Source organism: Nicotiana sylvestris, chromosome 11 (assembly GCF_000393655.2).
Source record: "Nicotiana sylvestris chromosome 11, ASM39365v2, whole genome shotgun sequence".
Classification (NCBI taxonomy): domain Eukaryota; kingdom Viridiplantae; phylum Streptophyta; class Magnoliopsida; order Solanales; family Solanaceae; genus Nicotiana; species Nicotiana sylvestris.
The window spans coordinates 156,804,852-156,827,573 of record NC_091067.1 but is presented as its reverse complement, the minus strand read 5'-3'; the positions used below and the strand labels follow the sequence as shown (position 1 = coordinate 156,827,573).

The 22,722-nt window shown below is 38.6% G+C and overlaps 1 protein-coding gene across 2 annotated transcripts; it reads left to right on the top strand.

Annotated features, from left to right (window-relative positions):
- The first annotated feature begins 353 nt into the window (after positions 1–353).
- LOC104219010 (protein NLP3-like) lies at positions 354–5,476 on the top strand. Of its 2 annotated transcripts, XM_070163132.1 has the most exons (5): positions 354–633; positions 2,099–2,604; positions 2,817–2,864; positions 3,003–4,017; positions 4,890–5,476. In XM_070163132.1, exons 1-5 carry the CDS (start codon positions 525–527, stop codon positions 4,991–4,993), a joined length of 1,782 nt encoding a protein of 593 aa, XP_070019233.1. In that variant the 5' UTR covers positions 354–524; the 3' UTR covers positions 4,994–5,476. The 2 variants fall into 2 exon arrangements, with proteins under 2 accessions (XP_070019233.1, XP_070019234.1); XM_070163133.1 differs by lacking the exon at positions 2,817–2,864.
- The last annotated feature ends 17,246 nt before the right edge of the window (positions 5,477–22,722 follow it).

The window sequence follows — 22,722 nt, the reverse complement described above, 5'->3', positions numbered from 1 at the left end:
AAATATATAAATTTTATATATTTTTGATTATCGAATATAAATAATTTTTACCGTAGCTAAAAATGATCTTTAACTAATTTAATTCTAATTAAATTAAATTAGACAAAGAACCAAAATGAGTTAGTGGAATGTGGGCCCAGATGGCAAGGTTAAATAAAAAAGAAAAGAAAATTGGACGGTGCTTTCCCATCCATTTATGTAAAACAAACCTTTTGGTTCTTTTCACCGGAAACAACTCTTTCAACACTTCTTACATTAATGTGGGCCTCAATATTATAAAATCTAGGCCCACAAAATTAATTATGAAACAAAAATATTACTTCATGCAACTAGTTTGAGATAAAAATTTTAGTAAACATCTTTTGGTTTATTTGGCCTAGAACAACTGTTTCAACCCTCCTTTCTCTCGAAATTTTCAACACTTGTTTTTAGTAGCAAGTGGAGATAACTTTGCCACAAAATATAGAAAGTCAATATGAACCTTTGGAAAGAGAGACCGGTTTGGTTACTATTTGATTTCAAGAATGGAGTGTGTGTTCAGTGAACAAGCCTGGTCCCGCCAACCCAATGGTCTATGGGTTTTTTGGAGTGAACGTGATGATGCAGAGCAGCTTCAGAATCACTTCTCCTTCAGTAAGAACTTACTATATTTGATTTTCTCATAAATTGTAGGGAAGAAGAATTTTTGGTTTTTGGTGGGGTTGAAATTATTTTGATCTTTATACATGGGATGAGAGTCAGCTAAGTATTTTCTGAGATACACTGCCAAATTCAGCTTCATTACTTCAAAATTTTGTTCTTTTTTAATACTTTTGGGATATTCTAGCAGTTTGTATCTATTCTAATAAGGGGAGTCTTAGCGTAATTGGTAAAATTAATGCCATGTGACCACGATGTCATAGGTTCGAGCCGCGTAAACAATCTCTCACACAAATGCAGGGTAAGGTTGCGTACAGTAGACCCTTATGGTCCGGCCCTGGATCCTGCGCATAGTGGGAGCTTGGTGCACTGCCTTTTTTTGTATCCATTTTGACAATCATTTCCTTAAGAATTGTTGGACTTCCTATTTGCCCATGAATGAGGACAGAATCTTTGCTTTGGTGGGTTAAAATTATGTTGTTTTATCGTAAGCAAAAACACTAGGTGATTTCTTCATATCTATCCAAGACAGCGTTACCCAGTACCTGTAGTGGTGGGAGATAGCAAGTACCTCATGTAATTAGTCGGGATACACTTAAGCTCGCTCGGATACCACAATTATCAAATAAAAAATGTTGATATTTATAAATGGGATGGGAATCAGCTATGAATTTTCTAAAATACATTGCAAGTTTCAATAGACCTTTGTGGTCCGTCCCTTCCCCAAACCCCGTGCATAGCGGGAGCTTAGTACACCGGGCTGCTCACATTGCAAGTTTCACTCTCATTGCTTCAAAATTAGGTTCTTTTTGTTTCTTCTTTGGGAAATTCTAGCAATTTGTTTCCATTTTGAGAATCATTGTTGCAATTCAGTTACATACTTTAGGTACAAGATATTCACCACCATGGTTGCCATTGAATTTTGTACTTGCCACACCTTAGAAGAACTTCTCATTCACTTGAAAATTTATCCCGGATATAAAGGTCTGAACTTTGAATCCTCAACCTATTCTTTATAGTACTGATAACCATTTATCTTGTCGTTTTGAATTGGTGCTAAAGTTGGCAAACCTATATGTTTGGTATGCTAAGGAGAAAATGCCAACCTTTTGTCAAAGTAATTTTGTTACTGTCACTTCTCTGTAAACACTTAATTTTTTTCAATCGTTTTCTTTTCTTTATTACCAATGGCAATGGGCCAAAATTCATTACAATTTATAGTACTGGCTCTGATTGTCATGTATGAGTGAAAGATTGAGGCAGGCGTAAAATTTATAGTACTGACTCTGAGATTATCATTAGTAGTACTGTATCGCGGATTTTAATTCAAGAAAATTCCTTAAATTAGATAAAGGTAACTTAATTGCTTTGGCCAATCAGTAAAATTGTTGCTACAAGCCTTTTACAAAACCTGGGAGTAATATTCTTTGTACTAATACAATATTTGTGTATGCCACAGCTGCAGATGTTGTTACTAAACGCATGGCAATCAAGGAAAGAGTTAAGATTGCACTACAACATGTAGAGAAATTGTCCTGCAATTATCTTATTCAGTACTGGGCTAGTATTGTAATTGATGCCCAGACTTTCCTAACAACTTCAGATCAGCCTTTTGGTCTTACCAGACTTGAATACGGACTATGTTCGTACAGGAAAAAGTGCCTGAGCCATGCAATTCCTGTTGAGCTGAAGAACGGTACCCAATGTGAAAATGACCTTGGTCCCCCCGGACGTGTGTTCAAACATAGGTTGCCTGAACTATGTACAAACATGAAGAATTACAGCAAACAAGAGTTCCCTTTACGGGATGATGCTGTAGCCTGGAGCATACAATGGTGTTATACTGTCCCTGTCTTTGATCCATCTCGAGACACCTTTGTCGGGGTCCTTGAGTTGGTCACTATTCACCAAACAAAAGAATGGATATGTGGAAACTCTGTCTTGCCCATTTTCAAGATGCTCCAGGTTTTTACGCATACCTTCAGCTTTTTCCAACCTTAAATGTTGAACCTCTAGCTCATCTTGTTTGGCATCCATGATCCCTTTTAATGCACTGTTTTCCTTTCACCATTTCTGAATAGAAAAAGAAGAGGCGCCAAGAAAAGAGGAAATTAAAATTGTACACTGTATTATTCAACCGCTGTTTATTCTTTTCCACTTTTGACTTCATTTTTTAGGTGGTGGATCTGAAATCTCCAGATTCATATTGTCTGCTTGATTTGAAAGTAAGTTGTCCAGTAGATCAAGCTCTTTTCCAGTAATGTCTCCCTTCGGACCATATTCATTTCCTTTGGCTCCTTTTGTTTAAGCTTCAGTGATATCTCTATCTTGAATTCATATTAACAAAGACAGTCTCAAGGCAGGTTTTGGATGACCGGCAATGTGCTCTTGGTGGATTATACAAGGCAATCGAAGTGGTATGTCAAAAACATCAATTTCTCTTTGCTCAGATTTGGGTCAGTGTTGCTGATTCATGGTGCCCTGGAAAAGCTATCACTGTTAGACAACGACACATTGCAATCAACAATAACCAAAACTTAAGTTTATTCAAATATGCAAGTGGTCTTCAATACATATTAGAAGGATATGGTGTTGTTGGCAGGGCTTTCTCATCAAAATCTTCATGCTTTTGCCGAGATGTAACACGGTTGAGCATAATGGAATACCCCTTGGTAACTTGTGCTCGCGAAGCTGGTTTAACTAGTTGTTTTGCTATCTGTTTAAGTGCTCCGGGCAATGATGACAATGTTTTCATACTAGAGTTCTTCTTGCCCCCAAATGAGCTTCTGCATAGGAATCTACAAGACTTCCTGAAGTTAGTTTTGGACACGGCGAAACAACAGTTGCAACACGTTAAGGTTGCAGTCGGACATGATTTTGGAGAGAAGTTACCTGTTGAAGTCATCAAGATTTCTTCTGACGATGAACTTGATTCTTTTGATATCTGTCAAACTACTAAAGAACTGCATAATGTTGAGCCATTGCCAAATGGAGGAGAGTTGATGTTGCTTGACACACCAAATCAGCAGTCTTTTTCTTCCGAAACAAATCAGCAACTGAGTTTGGATATTGATGAGATAAATGCTGAAAGGGATAGCATAGCTGTAAGTGAAGAACAGTGCAATTCCGCTGGATCTTCAACTAGCGCTAAAACCTCACAAAACAAAGAAAGAAAACTGCAGCTGGAATTATCAACACGACAGGCAAAGCAGGGAGCAAATGCTGTGAACAAAAGAAAAAACGGTAAACGGACATTTACCTCTGAGTCAGAGATTCAGAAAGAAAGAGAGAGGATAGAACAGGACCATAACATCAACCTCAAAAAAATTGAAGACCGTTCGTCAATGACTCAAGATGCCGCTGCCGATGGTTTGGGAGGTATCATAAACTCTTTCCAAAACTCTTCTGCTTGTATCTTTCTTCCTTCTTTAAGAACTGTACACATGAAGCAAATGATCCATATAAATGATACTAACTACTTGGACTAAGGTTTAGTTATTGTTGTTATATTTATATAAGGTCCTCAGTCCTCACAACCCAAACTCTAAGCGTGAGTCAGCTTGCCCGCCCACAATATATCCACATCCATTAATCTGTCTCATAATGCTAGTATGGACCAAGGATTAACATAAGCAAATTAAACCATAACAATTGAGGATCCAACACCTAATGTAGTCCTAAATCTGTAATAGATTCCATGAAGCATATTCTAGAGAGTCATTACAACTGTCTAGTTTAGTTCTTGCTGAGGACAAAAAAGGAAAGCATATCTAAGCATAGAACAATAAGTGGGGCTCACCAATGAAACACTCCGTCTCTACTTCTGCACCTATACAACACATTACAATATCAAGTTCACAACATGTTCCAAGTCATTATTAAGATATGCTCGAGGGGTCCGAGTATTACACCATGTTTGTGAAGAGTCCTTTTAATCTAGTTAGAAGCTCCTATGTCATTTCAAGGTAAAGTCTAAGATCTAAAGAGATTCTAGATTAGAGTACCCGAAATTTGTCTTAAAAGGTAAATTGTTTACCAGTAATTGGAATGAAATGGACCCAAATTGAGTGAATGGATACGGAAGATTCACCTAGCGGTCTCTAACTAGCTAGTATTGGGACGTAGTTGATCGATTGAATAATTGATATGATTTCTTTATCTTCTCCTTTCCTTTAGTCCAAATCATATGTGTGTATTGTAGTTTAAGATTCACTGAAGACATTTTTGTACCTGGGATTATTCTAATGCAGTTGGCAAATCAACACTGAAGCGTATATGTAGATTATACGGTATAACTAGATGGCCACCCAAGAATAAGGAGAAGAAAAGAAAATGCTCCCACTCTCGAAAATGAAATCAATCCTCCCTGCTGAGGAAGATGTCAATGGTAGTACAAAATTCCAGCAATCTTCTGATTCTCCTAACAAGGAAGACACAATTAATGGAGCTAAAGTTGGAGCACATGTTACAGAAATCCGAGATGGTACAGCTGTGATTACAAAGGTGAAATATGGAGATAGGATGCTAAAATTGCAGCTAACCCTTTCTTCTAAGATGAAGGATTTAGAAGTGGAAGTGGCAAAGAGGGTCGAGTCATCGATTGAAAGTTTTGATTTCACGTATGTAGATAAAGAGGGTGATACGATTTTGATAAAATGTGATGAGGATTTGACGGAATGTTTTCTGCATTGTAGATCTTCAGAAAGCGCGACTGTTAAGATGTTCATCACCCCAAAGTCTTAAATTATGCAAGTATTTCTTTCTTTCTTTCTAGTATATGTAGTTGGTTAGCCTTTGAATACTTTTCTCTCCAAATGAAGTTGGTAGTTCTTTTCTATGTTGCGGACTCTCCAAAATGCCGTTGAACCCATGTCGGATCCTCCAAAAATGCACTACTTTTGGAAGACCCGACGCGTATCCAACAATATTTTCGGACAGTCCGCAGGTTCTTTTGTTGATGATAGATGTCAGTTCACAGACAGATGAACACAAACCTTATTTTACAACTAGAAGAGGTATACTTCAGTCCAAGTGGAAGTATAATGAAAAACTGTAAAGGCATTTTGAAAGTAATCTTCCAATTTTGATCAAAGCAAAATAATCTTCCAATGTTTCCACTTGTCCAGATTTTTTCTATTTTCAAGTTCCTATTTTCCTTTGACTGGTTAAACTTGATGAAATCTGAGAGAAATACAATTGCACTTCAAATAATTGGAGAAACTACATTGGTTGCTACTTTTTTAATAACCCCATAATTAATTGAACTAAGGTATAAAATTGAAAATTTTTAGGGCAAGAAGCCTACATGATGGAAAGAACAAATCCTTAAGTTGAGACATGGATATTTCGCTCTTTTTGGGGATTTAATCTCATTCTATCCTCTCCACCTTTTGAATGAGAATGATCACCTCCTTGTGCAATATTTTGTCACGAGACTTGAAATTTTAATACCAAAAAAGAAAAGTTATTGTCTTTTTTTTTTTTTAATACTAGTCTCTGGACACGCGCGTTGCACGTGTAGCCTTTATGAGCAAATACAAAGTTTTTAAAATCATATAAATGTTATTAGAAAAATGTATTTGGGTGATAAATAGTTTCTGAAAATTACGATTCTATTTAACTAACTCAATAAAGAGAGAAATGTTGATGCATATTGTATTTTGGTACAGAGAAGCACATTGTAGAGACATATATTTATATTGCTCGCAACAATATTAATCTTTCTATAACTTTTACATAGTTTTAGAAAACACTTGGAAAAATAAGCTTGAATATCGCAAGCCTACACAGTTTAAAGAAGAAGCAATATTGCTACACACATGCACAATACTATAGTTCACTTGGCCAATCGAACTTCGAACCTCACTTTTTCACAAAGAAGTAAAAGAAAATAATTTGTGTTTACATTAAAATAAATAAATTATATATAGGTAATAATAACTCGTAGAAGATCATAATAGCTTATGAGAGACAATATTGAAAATCAAAGAAGATTAGAACCTCTGATGCAGTATATAAGAATCTTAAACTTTGTTTTGCTACTATAATGCTAGTGATATATATAATTCTAACACTGTCTTTTCATTTAATCCATGACTCCCTCCAAATCTTTTATCGACAATTCAAAAGTGATAACTCTACCAATATTTTAATAATTAAAGGTCTAAGCTAATAGTGGAACACTGTAATTGTTTGCTTATAAGCCACTTTAAATTTGTTTTCACTTTTTGAAAAAGTGCTTTTCAAAAGTAGGCTTTTTCTTATCTAAGTTAGCGTCTCTGGTCTAGTCTCGCTTAACAATATGATAGTTAAGAAGTTAGTTTAATTAAAAAAATATTTCAACAAGTTTAAAAACTCTATGTAGAAAGAAATTTACAAATAACCGATGTGGTAATGATCAAAATCTGCAATACAGTTACACGAAAATGCATGTAGGATGATACTATAATGTAGATTTTGATAAAACCTTCATATACATGTACAAATATGAGGATTACTAATTAACTATATGAGAACTACCAGATAATAGAAGAAGCAAAGTGAAATAGCATCGAAACAAATATGAGATGCAAAAATGATAATCCACATAGGATAGCTAACTCTAGGAAATATATATATATATATATATGTTGTACCAGCATGCTGGAGTGTAGAAGGTCCTCGAATTTTCCATCTATCCCCAGCCGATAGAAAAACACTACTGTCATATGACAAAGTCCATAGAAAACAGTACGTATATATGTACTTATAAGTGGAGAACTATTTTTAAAAATGATGTAGAAATCTCAACATGAGTTAGAATAGAGAAAGGTCCGTAAAATAATTGGTTTAATTACTTCCTACACATGCGTGCTACGTTAGAAGCGCTTCATGTCATGTCCCAAAAACTGATGTATTAATTTCAAGTTTAATTTGCAATTAATTTAGAAGCTAGAGCACACAACTCCAATGCTAATGATGCTAGATTCATTGTATTGTATAGTATAAATGGGGATTGTAACTAAAATTGAATATTCATCCACATTAACACTTACAATGTTTATTTACATTTTTGTACTTTGATAATAAAAAGAATATTTTATGACTCAAGAGCAAAAAAAAGTCCTTCAACTTTTGATGTATGTTTTAGTATAATATGATTTGCTCTCACTTTTAGTATAATATGATATGATGATGATGATAATAATAAATATAAATATAAATATAAAAATAAATATATGATATATGATTAATCAGTTGTTAATTTTTTAAAAGGGCATTATGTACAAAATATCATTTTATAGGAGGCAATTTTAATTTTAGGTAGAGGATAATTTGGTCATTCAATTTTTGAAGGTTATTATGATAAATTAACTTTACCTAAAAGTCTTCATACTTATAATATAGTATGATGATATGATGATTAAGGGGTTCTTCTAATCTTTTTTAACGGCAAATTACGAAAGAGCAACTTAGGGCCTTGAAAAAGTTTGATATTCTGAACCATATCTCATCAGTGTATTGAGATTGCTTTGAACTCTATTTTCAAGAAATATGTTTTCATATGTATAAAAGACACCGCAAACATTTTATAAAGTAGTGATAATTAGTGTAAGTTGGATTAAACAATATCTTGGTAGCCTAAACGACTCGAGCAAGTGTAGTGCCGTGAGGAAAGGGAAAGGAAGAAAGATTTTAGTTAAAAAGGGGAAAAAAGGGAGGGCAGTGTATGCGTGGAGTCCGGAAAAGGATCGGACCACAAGGATACTTACTATGTATTTTTGCAAGAGGCAACGGAGGAAAAGATCAGTGAAGTGAAGAAAAGTCTTGTACTTCTAAATTAGAAAATATAAGGTAATTCAACAAACGATACCTTGCAGATGAGATTTATGTCATGGGGTCATGGGCGGCTTTCCAGCCATGCCCCATGACCCCTTGGACGCGCCCCGTGGCGTCCTCTTACGTCGCCCTTCCAAGGAATCTCAGGAAGGCGCCGCGTAACAATTAGGATGAAGTACTTCTAATGTAACTGTAATTGGGGAGGCGATTATTGTCATGTGCGGCTTTCCAGCCATGCCCCATGACCCCTTGGACGCGCCCCCTGGCGTCCTGGCAAGCCTCCCAACGCCTAGCTCCACGGACGGCTCCGTGGTCTTGGCTACGCCAAGTGACAAGCGCACATGTGCCTCTGTCGCCCCACTGATATCCCTCGCTAGCGCCCAGCCACATGCAGCTGCTAACAGTGTCGCACGTTGTTGCTCCCAGATGCACACGCAATTATACGTGATCAACGAGTAATATAATGATAAGTTGAGTGTCGAACTCACAGAGACTTGTATAAACTACTCACTAAATCACTAAAATTGTTATTCAATCCAACTAAAATTAAAGTCCAATAATATTATTATATTATACTATGATTCTAAATAATAACTAAATTATCAAGTAACGAGTTGATTGATGTGTATTCAGTAGAGACAAGTATTCCAGGGTTGTGATCGATTCACCATTCGTATTGTGTTTTAATTAAATCTCCCTTTCATATAATTCACTCAAGGTTGCTAATTAATCGATAATTGCTCTCATAGCCTTCTCCCGAAGTACTACTCGCCTATTCAAAATAGATTATCGCATATATTCCTATGAAATCAATCTATTAAGAACACATTAAGATTACGATATTTAATTAAGCACGATGACTAGGTATATTCCTATCCTAACCACAAACCACCCCTCCCCCCAAGGGTTAAGATCATGGTCTCTTCAATTCTTCTCTAATCTAAACACGACTTTCCCAAGCATAGCATAGATAGTAAATAGAACCTAACTGCTGGCCAAACAATTAAGCAATTAAACACAGAATTGAAAAAACAACCATATATTGGTGAATTATAATCAAGGTCAAGCTAATATCAAACAACAATATTCATGGCTAAATCACAACCCCAGAACGATGAGTGTTTAGCCACTCATGATGTAATCAAACAATTGTATAAGTGTTGAATCAATTGGAAATACTAGAAAAAGATGAAGAAAACTGAGAATTCTCTGTTTCCTCACGATCCCGTGTGTGTTTTTCCTCCAAAATGGCGTCTCTCCCCTCAAAAATAGGTTTAGTCTTACTTTTATACGTGTTGGGTAGGTCTAGGGGCGAATAAACCGTGTCCCGGGAAAAAAGCACAAAATCACGTCACCGGCGCCCTGGGTAGCGCTAGGCGCCCACCAGTGCGCTGCTCAAAATTCAGCTACTGCCTCCAGCGCCACAGGTGGCCCAAGTCGCTGCCTGTGGCGCCCAAATTCGCAAGTTTCCCGGTTTCATTTGTTTTGGCTCTAATTTTGCATGTTTCGTCCCCAATTGCTCCCGAATCATTCCTACACATAAAAACACTTCAAATTAATATAAATCATCACATTTACCAGCCCAAATTCACGAAACAAAAGTAAAATATGAGGCGATATACATAGAAATATATATATGCTTTAAGCTAAACATCGACACCCCACACTTAGACTTTTGCTCGTCCTCGACCAATGGGACAATCTACTACCCTCCAACACGTTCAAAGTTTACTATAAAGGAGCACTTTTCTTTTAATCACACACTTTACCCTTGACTATGATCGATACCGGCAATTAAGCATGAACAAACAAAAATTCACATTCTTACTTTTTTCAAACATACCCAAATATAACAATTTAATTCAATCACTCCAATAACCTACTTACAACCACCCGACCTCAACAGTCAACTTGTAACCACTAAGCCCTCTCAACTCACGCACTTACCCAACAAGAAAGTTTAAAATATTATATATTGTTCATGAGATCATGTGCCCTCACCAACAACCAAAAGAGTAAATATAGACTAGTCCACACATTCAAATATACTTTTGAACATAATTTAAGGAAATCACACAATTGAACCAAATTCACTCACTCTCACAAAGAATTCATATGCATCATATGATCGTATCATAAGCTTGCCCGTAGTGTAGATCTCCACTAATTTAAGCTAGCCAAATCTAGGATCAATTAGTACTTTTAAGGTTATAATGTATGCTAAGGGGCGGATAAGATATATTTAGGAATAGTGACTAACCATCCTATGCACTTTAATACACTACACTCACAACTCAAACACATATTCTTCTTAACTAATTCATTTGCCACAAGCCATATACAACATAGCCCTTTTTCAATTAGCACTTCTATACCCCTACTAACACAATCAATAAGAATTGGAGGTGTGTGTTTTTCTACATTATTTGAACTATCATTTTTTTTCTCTTTTCTTGCAATTTTTCTTTTCCTTTCTCTTTTTTTTTCTTCATACACTCCATACATTAAAGTTCATCGGCTAGTGACTTTTGAGTTCAACTTTAGTGCACCAACGGGCCCTTCCATGCTTCCACTCAAAAGCTACTCCCCAATATCTCACCTTACTTCTTTTAGCGACTAAGTGCCTTAGGAGGTAAAGGTTCAATCAATATCAAACTAAGAACAAAATAGGGTAATGGCTTGTAATGTGGGTGCCAAAAGAAAGGTCTATAGGATCAAAGCGGCTAGCAACGGAAAAGTTTATTTCTATGTGACTAGCACATCCATGACCAAGCAAGAAACGCCTACATCATCTCCTAAATTAGCACAACTTACAATTTTGCTTCAATTAACACACGGGGCAAGTTCTAGACTACACAGGATAGCATAAAAAATCACAAATCCTCACATACACGTTGCACATGACTCAATTAAGACGGTTTTGTTCAACTCTCAAGTCAAGAAGCACACATAATCGATAAATTTAAGCAATATTGCACTATGTGGCATACAAGTCAAACAACTGAGAGAGAGCGTCACACAATAGGCTATTTACTTCACTTAGGCTTCACAATTCAAACCAAATACACGGGAAAACAGAATGTATGTCATATCCTAATGTGCCAGCATCAACCATGTCAATGAATATCTAAGAGTGACTCAATTTTTTCCTATACTACTCCTAAAAAAAATAAAGTACCTAGTTCGAGCTATACCCTTGGAAAAGAACCAGCGTCCAAAGAAAAACCAAGGGATACTACCTAACTATCCTAAAAAAAAAATCTTTTTGGTATTTTTAATTGGACTTTATCCCTCAAGAAAATTGTCCAATAGATCCATCGTCGGGAAAAGTCCGAGATTTTCCTTTTTTTTTCTTTTTTTTCTTTTCTTAACTAATGAATTTATTTTATACAATTACACTTTAGAAAGTAGTTTTCCCACCCCCACACTTATATTATGCATAGTCCTCGATGCATGATCACAGAGAAAAATATTAAAACAAGGGTGAGGAATACTCCCTGAAACCCTCTTGGCTTAGCTCGGATATGATCCTCAATATTTAGAGTCAGGACGACCCTACACTTAAGCTTAAACATGCTCCTCAGCTTCAACTTTGGGTACTCAGACCTCCCCTACTCTACAAAATAAAAACAACACAAAACTTGACACTAAAAAAATAATCAATTAATAAAAGATATACAGGTTGGGTTCCCTCCCAACAAGTGCCTTATTTATAGTCGTGGCACGACTCTGCTACTCTGCTCAGGTCGGGCGCTTTCTCTTCTTCTTTCTCCCATGAAGTCTAGCCTTTTTGCACGCTCTCGGAAGGTGTCCTCTTTCATCTCCGGCACTTTTCTCAATCATCTTTACACGCTCAGCTGGAAACACCACCTCATCTAACTCAGTTGTCCCATCTGGATCACTATAATTCACATACTGACTCTGCTCTATTCCCTTCAATTCGACCATAGTAATCATGCACAAGTCCTCATAATGCTTAGGGAGCTTAAGTGCCTTGTACATATTAAAGTGACCTCCTTATCGTCAACTCTCATTTTTAATTTCCCTGCCCTCACATTAATAATTGCTCTACCAGTAGCTAAGAATGCTCACCCCAAAATAATGGGCACTTCCTCATCTTCCTCATAATCAAGAACAATAAAATCAACAGGAAGAATAAACTTTCTCACTCGAATTAACACATCCTCAATAATTCCTTATGGCATGACTAGTGACCTATATGCTAATTGTAAAGTGATTGTAATAGGTCTAAGCACCCCCAATCCGAGTTGCTTGAATAAGGAGGATGGCATCAAATTTATACTAGCCCCTAAATTACACAGGGCTCTACCAACTTCTTGTTTTCCAAGAGACAAAGGAATTGTGAAACTCCCAGGATCCTCCAACTTAGGGGGAAGTTTACTCTAAACTCTGGCACTGCACTCTTCAGTAAGTGTGTTTACCGTGAAGATGGTAATAACAATTAAATTTGTTGATGGGACTCTAAAAATACGTGATCTATTTTTATGCTAGTTGTTTAAGCAATTGATGCTAGGTATGTGAAGTTCAAAGACGAAATACGGACTAAAGTAGAGTTATAGTCAAATCGGATGGTTAGATATTCGGGCTTTGGACTGACCGATGGGGGGCCTCGAGGTCTATGCCTGGGCTCGGGCTCGAGCTTTGGGGATAATCGGGAAAGGGCTAACAGTTAGGATATAATTAAGGGAGGCTCTTTATGGCCAATGACAAGTAATAAATGAAGAACAAGTATGAAAGTAATAAGTAAGAGCGATAATGTCGGGAGAATATGTTAGAAAGAAAAGAGAGAGAGAGAGTTATTATTTATCTCGTGTAGAATAGCTGGAGCAATAACAGTCCCTTTACAAAATGGTAAGGATCCCCTTTATATAGAAGGGGAAATCCCGACATAGTACAAAATGCATTAATTATAAAGGTAGAGGGATGGGACAACTAGACAACATTAGGCACTGTCAATATTAGCTGTGTGCCTTGGGAACTCCCCTCCCCCCTATTATAGATGTTGGTATACACGGCCCCCGGGGCTGAAACCTGACGGGTCCTGAAGGTGGGTCTCGACCTCGGTTTTGAACCTTGAGAAGCATGTTCGCGAGGCAACCTAATGACCGGGAAATCGGGCCCCCGATTTTACCGCATACAGATAGTCTCCGCATTTCTTAGAGTGAAAGTGATAAGAAACGACCTTGAATTTCTTCCTCCTTCGATATTCATGTAATCGGCAATGGCCACAAGGTGCCAAGATACGACACGCACGCTGCTCTTGTAGGTTTCCACATTGACTATGGCAGTTGGCTGCATTTTGGCTTTTTTCAATGCACACACAGTGCTTTTATAAATACTCCCCCTCTTATTTTCTACAACCCATTGCGTGCCTAAATCCCTAAAGAGGTTCGCTCTTCCTTTGCTCTCATTTTTTCTTAGGAATGCAACTCTTTTTCTTCCTCTAGAATCTTATAAGGATGGCAAAACTTCCACCTCTGCTTCTCAGGAAGTTGCAGTCTCATCCTCTTCGTTTCTTTCTCAAGGTGAAGTGGCCACACCTCCTCATGCCGAGGAATGCGTTCCAGGATCTTTTGCGATGACCACCTATTTCAAGGTCGAGAGACCTTCTTCGAAGCTAGAGCATCGCGGGCCCGTGACTCGGTATATCAGCTCGGTAACAGACATCGGGAGAGTGAGGTTTGACTGTCACTGAGGTGACAGCGTGCTTGTGGAGATCCCTGCTCGAGAAGAAGATATTATGGCTAATAAAGCCGGCTTTTTGAGTGTTTACACCTATCCATTCAGCTTGGGGCCGGTGGGACCATCCTCGCCCCCAATCGATCCCGTGATTCTCAACTTCTATCGACGGTATCAGGTAACCCTTAGTCAAATTCATCATTCATTTTGGCGCGTTGTTTATATGATCAGGCATTACACAAACATGATATAGGAAATGCCCTTCACCCTCAACCACCTGATCAGGATGTATAGTCCTCATCTCCTCCGCGGGGGCCTAATCAAACTCCGTTGTCGAGCCCCGAGGTCTCTCTTTGCCTGCACCGAGAAGCTCGGGAACGGGGGATGGGCAAGCCAATTCATCCGAGTGAGGACTTCTGAACTGATCCCGGTGGAAAAGATGTCGTTCCCCGAGAGGTGGTGTCACACCTCCTTTTTCACCTACACCCCGGAAGGGAGTATAAAGGAGTTTTTTTTTCAACTTAATATGACAATCGAAATAGGATTATATATTAAAAATTCAGAGTCGCCACTTGGGATAATTTGTGGTGTCCCAAGTCACCGGTTCAAATCCCGAATCGAGGATAAGATTAACTCTGTATTATAGTCCGCGAACCAGAAATCCGAGTAAGGAATTCTGTTAACCCAGGAGAAGGTGTTAGGCATTCCTGAGTTCCGTGGTTTTAGCACGGTCGCTCAACTTTTATATTCGACTTAATTATCTAATTTTAGTACATGTTCAAACCTATGTGTATTTTCAACCTTAACCGCTTTTATTTATTTTTAGGAAGATGACAAAGTTATTAAAACATGTCTTGTACTACATCACATAAATGCACCCGTGGTCTTTGACATATTTTAACATTGTTGAGATTTGGATTTGGGTCACATAAATGTGCACCCGAGCCCTTTTATCTAATTTGATATAGTTCAGTTCATGATTAGCAACCCAATTTCCGTACCGTGACAAAATCATGTTCAACTATAACCAATTCGAGCAAGCATATGAATAGATAACTAAATGAGCAAATTCAAAACTATGTAAAATAACTACACAAACAACGGGATCATATCACCAAATTAATCAATGACATTCCAAAACTCACTAGCTTCCAGCCTTGAATATCCAACGATAATACAAAATTCGCCTAGTTACTAGCATAAACACAATTTCTTTTTAAAAAAATGAGTGACAGGTGATGTAACACCTCCTATTTCAGGCCCCGCGAGGGGTGAAGGAGTTTTTCCAATTGAAGGAAAATCGAAACGGGATTTGTTTATTTATTTCAGAGTCGCCACTTGGGAGATTTAGGGTGTCCCAAGTCACCAATTTAATCCCGAATCGAGGAAAAGAATGACTCTGTATTACAGTCCGCGAACCAGAAATCCGGATAAGGAATTCTGTTAACCCGGGAGAAGGTGTTAGGCATTCCCGAGTTCCGTGGTTCTAGCACGGTCGCTCAACTGTCATATTCGGCTTGTTTATCTGATTTTATACAATTATGCGCTCATGTGCAAGTTTTAACTCTTTACCGCTTTTATTATTATATTTTCAAAAGAATGTGAACATCGTTTAAAAACATGTCTTTGGATTGCGTCACATGAAATGCACCCGCAATCCGGAACACATTTTTATTCAATGTTTTGGGATTTGAATTTGGGTTGCATGAAATGCACACCCGAATTTGAGAAGGTGGGATTATTAAACAAGTGCCTAAAGAGCCTATCGCGTCCTTATTTCTGTGGGCAGCCGTGAAGTTTGCTAAACGGCTCCTCCCGAAGTCTAAGTAATTAAATGTACATTTATTGAGGGCCCCGCAGTATATACCTTTTATTTGGCGAGGCTCGTCTCCTTTATTATTATTATTTTTTTTAAAAGGATAGTCCTAAAGCGACTACGTTTTTTCTATTTTTCGTTTGTCTCTAGAATAGAAGAAGGAAAAATACCTAATTTATTTACATGCTTGAGAGGTATTATTAAAAGAGATTTCGAATCTGAATAGTTAACATTGGAGATAGGCGGGAACATGGGGCTAGCACAGTTTTGGGGGCCCAGGCCCAGCATACCGGGTACAGAACTGGACCTGGGCCATTTCTATTTTTTTTTACGTCCGACCTGCGGCTTACTTTTACATTTTTAGCATTCACAATAAGGCGGAAATGGAATCGACAACTACAAAACTCCTTTTATGACTCTAAATAAACAAACATGTTAATTAAAACAGTTTAAACTACTGATTAATTAGCCTAAAGCCTTTATACGTATTTGAAACATGCTTTGCACAGAAATGAGCTGAAATAACAGAATGCTACCATTACGTTATTGGTTCTTGTAGAATAACATGCAAGGAGTTCTATATACTATTACTGCTCGATACTCAATTGTACATAGCAAAACTACTACATGCTTCTAACAAATGAAACTAATTATCCTTTTACACAACTTAAAATTTCAGAATATATGAAACCAAACGTTAAAATTTCAGTTCTTCATCTCATATTCATGCTTCAAATTTTCAGTCCTACAACAGCCATGATAAAGTTGTGTACCTGGTAGAAGAACAAAGATACAGCAGAAAAGAAGTCAGCAGTGATAGCAACAGTGCAGCAACAACACAAGCAACACTCAGCAACCAAACAAACCCAGCAAGCAGATTCACGAAACCAAAAGACAAGCCCCAGCCAGAAAAATCCAATGACAACCAAACAGGGAAACCAGCAACAGGTTTGAACTAAAAACAGAAAACCAGGAGTAACCTAATGGAACAGTGCTCAGCAAGCAAAAAACTGGAGACTACCAAACTAAAAATCCAACAGTACCAGCAGAAAACAGACAGGGGCAAACAACAGTGATTTCTGATTTTTGTTAAACACTCAAAGGCAAAGACAAGTCGAAGCTTTTTTCTGTAAAGCTTAAACTAGAATGAGGATCAAACAGCCTTAACACTCTTGTTCTTTTCTTTCTAAATTCTGAAGTCTTCTCTTCCACCCTTAATTTCTGATTTCCTAACCTCTTAACCTCTCCTCTCTAACCTTTAAAACTCTGATCTCTAACCCATTTTTCCTCCTCAAATGAGCCTATTTATAGGCTAAATACAAGCCAGCCCCAGGCTGCCTCGTCCCCCCCCCCCAGCCCTCAACTCTGCCCATACCCCTTTATTCCCCATTAACATGTGTTTTGTGCCCCAAGGGTATGGGCAGCTGACAGTCTTTTAATTAACCCCATGCTATCAAGTTTGGTTCCCCACTATTGCATTAGTTTAATCCTATTTCAGTACCCTATTGTCAGCTCACTTAAACTAATCATTTCTGCTCTTTTCATACCCCCAAACTACCCCTGTTAGCCCCTGATTATTACTGTATTACCCTACTGCAACAGTAAGACATTTTGAACTCCTGAAAGTTCAAATTCAAGCTGCCCTAAACTGAGTTCTAGCTATTACATTGCAGCTACAATCCATTCACAGATAATGTCAATCAACCAGCTAAATGACAATGATTCGATCAATCATATGAAGTTATCAGAATCAGAATATTTGAACATTCACTCCTATAAAACTAATCGACGACGTTTATCTAATCGACTATACTAATTATAACATAGAACGATCAGTCGATTAAACAACAATACGAACGGGGTTCCAAATGGCTTCAGACAACTTTGCACAAAACAGAGGAACAACATAAATGGAACACTTGACGACACTGATCAAACCAAGCATGTATAATCACCATATGTATTCAACCATGAACAGAAGAATAATCGACCAAATAAAAGGTCTTACGAAGATGGAGAACAAATTGGAAGAAAAATATCATAAATACCAAATAAACCAATTAAACATGCTGACAAACCCAAACAACATTTAAACAAAAACAGAAAAGAGAAAGGGCACTCACTCTGGAAACACAGACGACCCAGGCCCGAACTGGATTTGCCCATTTGAGGTCGAACAGACTTTAATCGAGGTGTTCTCAACCGAGAACACTTCGATTAAGGTCTATTAGACCCCAACCCTCCGTTTAATCTGGCCGGATTCCAAAAATTCTTGTGTTCTAGGGTTCGAACAGTCCGATTTGGGGCTTGAGGATTTGTGGGTAGATTCGGACCAAACCAAGCTTGGTTTGGTCACGAGTGAGGGCAGGGTAGTGGCTGGTATGAATCCGGGGTGGGTTGGTATAGATCGGGGTTTTGCTCGAACCTTCAAACGAAGATTCGAGACGATGGGGAATGATTCGAGGCAAAGGGGTAACAGATCCGTGTTCAGGGTGGTGAGGTGCATCAGGGGTGTTACTTTGGTGGTCACCGGCGTCGTTGCCGCTAGGTTTATGGTGAGAGCATATGGGGGATGCTAGGGTTTGGAAGGGGTTCGTCTCTTGAGAGACGACGATGAACAGGAGGTGGGGGTGTGGTTTGGATAGGGGGCATGGGGTGTGATGAAGGGCTTATATACGGAAGGGAAAATGGATCCTGGCCGTTGGATCAGGTGAAATCGAAGGCCAGTATCCCTTCACTTAAAGGGAACGGTGTCGTTCCACCTAAAAGCAGGTCGGGCTGGTCCGGGGTTAAACGGGTCGGGCATATGGGAATGGCCTGAGGCCATTGGATGGGATTGGGTTAACGGTTGAGATTAGACGGCCCTATACTGCGTCGTTTGGGTAAGTGAATGGCCTGATCTGGGCCGTTCCTTTGAATCAATCAATGGCTTAGAATGGGGATGCCAATACGGCATCGTTTGGGGCGTCTCTTAGAAAACCTGGTTTGGACTGGGTCGTTGCAAATTGGTTTGGGCCTGATTTTTAATTAAATTTTGGCCCAAATCCGGTCTTTCCTTCTTATAATTAAACCAAAAATTCCCAAAACCCAAAAATTAAACTACACAAATATTAATTAACACCTAACAATAGTTATCACACGAATTAAAGCATAAAAATTACCATGACAACAAAAAAAAATGCCTATTTTTGTGATTTTCGCTTTTAAAATCCAAATAACGGTTAGTTAATTCCCAAATGTATCATTTTCCCTAAATTCATGCAACATGAACAATTATCAAAATGTCGCACAAATTCTCAAAATTGTACCCGAATGTAACTTGTTTTATTTCTTTTCCGATTTCTTTTGGAGTAGTTTCCGTGAAGCAAAAATCACGTTCTCACAATTGCCCCTCTTTGTCCGAAAACACAAAGAGTTTTCATGCAAAGATAAAGTGAGCGGATACGAGCGATTTTTGCCCGTTGGAATATTCCGTGTGAAGCATTTTTTGAAAAAGATTTAACCGAACCTTTGCTTCAAAGGTTTCCTACATATCCCTGGCTAAAGGGGAATCAGGTTAATGTAGTTCGGAAAGTTTTGGTAGCTGGGACTACCATGGGACTGCAATGTTACTGTTGTTGCATGTTATTACCACTGCTCACTGATCTCCTTATTACACCATGCTTAAAAGAAAACAAAAAGCTAGGCTAGACTACGGATCATAAGATCTCATCTATCTTCAACTTGTTCTTGTTGCCTTGCTTTCTTGTCGGCTTGTGTTTCTTCCGGTGCTTTTCTTCCGTGAATTTTGGTGATGACACCGGTTTTCATCATTTTGTTCGGTCCGCTGGGAGTATGGCTTCCTCCATTAAACTTTTCAGTGGTTCCTCTAGGGATCCAGTTTTCTTTATCAGATTTGTTATGTTGGGCATAATTTAATGTTCACAAGCCGCTTTTTTCAAGACGCGTCTTTTCTTCCTTTTGACTCATGCGCTTGAACTGGTGCTGGGACCTCTTGTTGCAACTTTCTGCTTTCCGGTGCTGGGGATTTTATTGTTTCCTGCTGGGGATTTCTGTTGTAACCTTCAGCCTTCCGGTGGGTTACGGATTTCAAAATCTGTAGTATAAGACTGAAAAGTATTCCTCTCGTTATATAGGTGGGCGCCTGAATGCGAAAATATGATATGTATTCCCTCGTTATACTGGTGGGCGACCCAGGACATGAAATGTAAAGACTGAAATGTATACCTTCATTATACTGGTGGGCGACCTAGGACAGGAAACGAAAACAGAAATGCATACCCTCATTATACTGGTGGGCGACCTAGGACAAGAAATGAAAACAAAAATGCATACCCTCATTATACTGGTGGGCGACCTAGGACAGGAAATGAAAAAAAAATGCATACCCTCATTACACTGGTGGGCGACCTAGGACATGAAATGTAAACAGAAATGCATACCCTCATTATACTGGTGGGCGACCTAGAACATGAAATGAAAACAGAAATGGGTACCCTCATTATACTGGTGGACGACCTAGGACATGAAATGTAAAGACTGAAATGTATACCCTCATTATACTGGTGGGCGACCTAGGACAGGAAATGAAAACAGAAATGTATACCCTCATTATACTGGTGGGCGACCTAGAACATGAAATGAAAACAGAAATGCGTACCCTTATTATACTGGTGGGCGACCTAGGACATGAAATGTAAAGACTGAAATGTATACCCTCATTATACTGGTGGGCGACCTAGGACAAGAAATGAAAAAAACTGAAATGCATACCTTCATTATACTGGTGGGCGACCTAGGATAGGAAATGAAAACTGAAATGTATACCCTCATTATACTGGTGGGCGACCTAGGACAGGAAATGAAAAGACTGAAATACATACCCTCATTATACTGGTGGGCGACCTAGGATAGGAAATGAAAACAAAAATGCATACCCTCGTTATACTGGTGGGCGACCTAGGACATGAAATGTAAAGACTGAAATGTATACCCTCATTATACTGGTGGGCGACCTAGGATAGGAAATGAAAAGACTGAAATGCATACCCTCATTATACTGGTGGGCGACCTAGGACATGAAATGTAAAGACTAAAATGTATACCCTCATTATACTAGTGGGCGACCTAGGATAGGAAATGAAAACACTGGAGTATTTAAATTTGTTTCCTCATCCCCCCGAGAAAATTTTGACAACGGCAGAAAATTTTCTACCCCGATTTTGGTGACCTTCTTTGTGGCGTGTCTTTCTGCCATCATCAACTTTTATTTTCCTGTAGAAATCAAAGGAAATTTTGTCAGTTTTAACATGGTGAGTGATCGTGTCACTCCTGCTGGCGGATGATTTTTTTTCCTTTCCCTTTTCCTTGCTCTTTGCTCCCGCAACTGGTTGGGGATTTTGCTGGGGGTGACATGTCTGCTGGGGATGGTATTTTTGTTGGGGATGGTTTTCCATTTATCCCTTCCCCACTCTTTTGTTTTACAACATGTTGTGGGAGTCCTCTTCAACCGCAAAACTACTCTCTTAAACGTTTATTTTCTCCCAGCCGGCGGATTAATTCTCTCTTCCTCCTTCCCCCTTTCTGTGGCGTATTACCATCTCGGATCTTGGCCCATGATCTATCGCAGTTCTTGCTGGGGATCTTCTTGGAACTTGACCCACAAGTCCTTCAACCGTCGTTTTCCGCCTTTCTTCATGTTCTCCTTAACTTTCTAGGCCAGTTTGTCGTTTGATTTTGCGACAAACGCCTTTTGTCCTATTGCCTTGGCTTTGGTCTATGCCTTTCGCATTTGCTTTGCACCATTTTGGCCCCTGGTAGTAAACTCTGAAAATTCCTTCTCAAAACAATTTTCTGGAAAAGTCTTTTTTAGACAAAGAAATGAAAAAGATAGAAAAGAAAAAAAATCTTTCTGAACAAATGCTGGGGGAGAAGAAAAGGAAAGAACTTATCTGGACGGTATGACTGGTCCCAACGATCATGTTGTGCAATACGGATTGCTCGACCCAGTCTATTTGTATCAATCAATCTTCCCGATGGCCTTACTTGCTGGGGATAAACAGGTGCCCATCTCTTTGCGAATGCGGCTCCTTTTTGCCGGTCTATATTGTCGCCTTATAGTGCCCTTCGAGGGGTTTTCACTAATAAGACTCTCTCCTTTCTCTCAGCTCCCATCGCCTTATGGTGTATATGAAGGTTTTCACCGATAAGACTCTCTCATTTTATTTCTCTCATCTTCCGTTGCCTTATGGTGCTTGTGAAGGTTTTCACCGATAAGACTCTCTCATTTTATTTTCCAACGGGAAATTGGAGCGCTGCCGATATGCCTCTCTCTTTCGGAGATTCTTTTCGGCTATCAATTCATTTCCAGTTTATGATCCCCTTCTTTGCTGGGGTTCAGTGTATTATTCTCGATTTCCATTTGCCTGACTTGGCACCTTTCGGATATTGATCGGAGGTCTTTGTGGACATCGATGTTGGTTTTGTGTGGGTTTAAAGAAAGGCTATCAAAAAATTCAAAAATAACTTCGACGGGTGAGACACTATAACTCTTGGAATCAAACCTTTTTGAAACTTCAAAAACACAGCTCCTGCCCCAGTTTTCTTGCTTGGGGATTTTTATATTTACGCTGTGCGGAGCTATGCACATTACGCATACTATGCACAGCATGGTGCACTATGACCGAGCCGTGAGGTGCCTACGTATCCTCTTTGAGGAATCAGGTCAAACGTAGTTCCCCCGGTTCCTT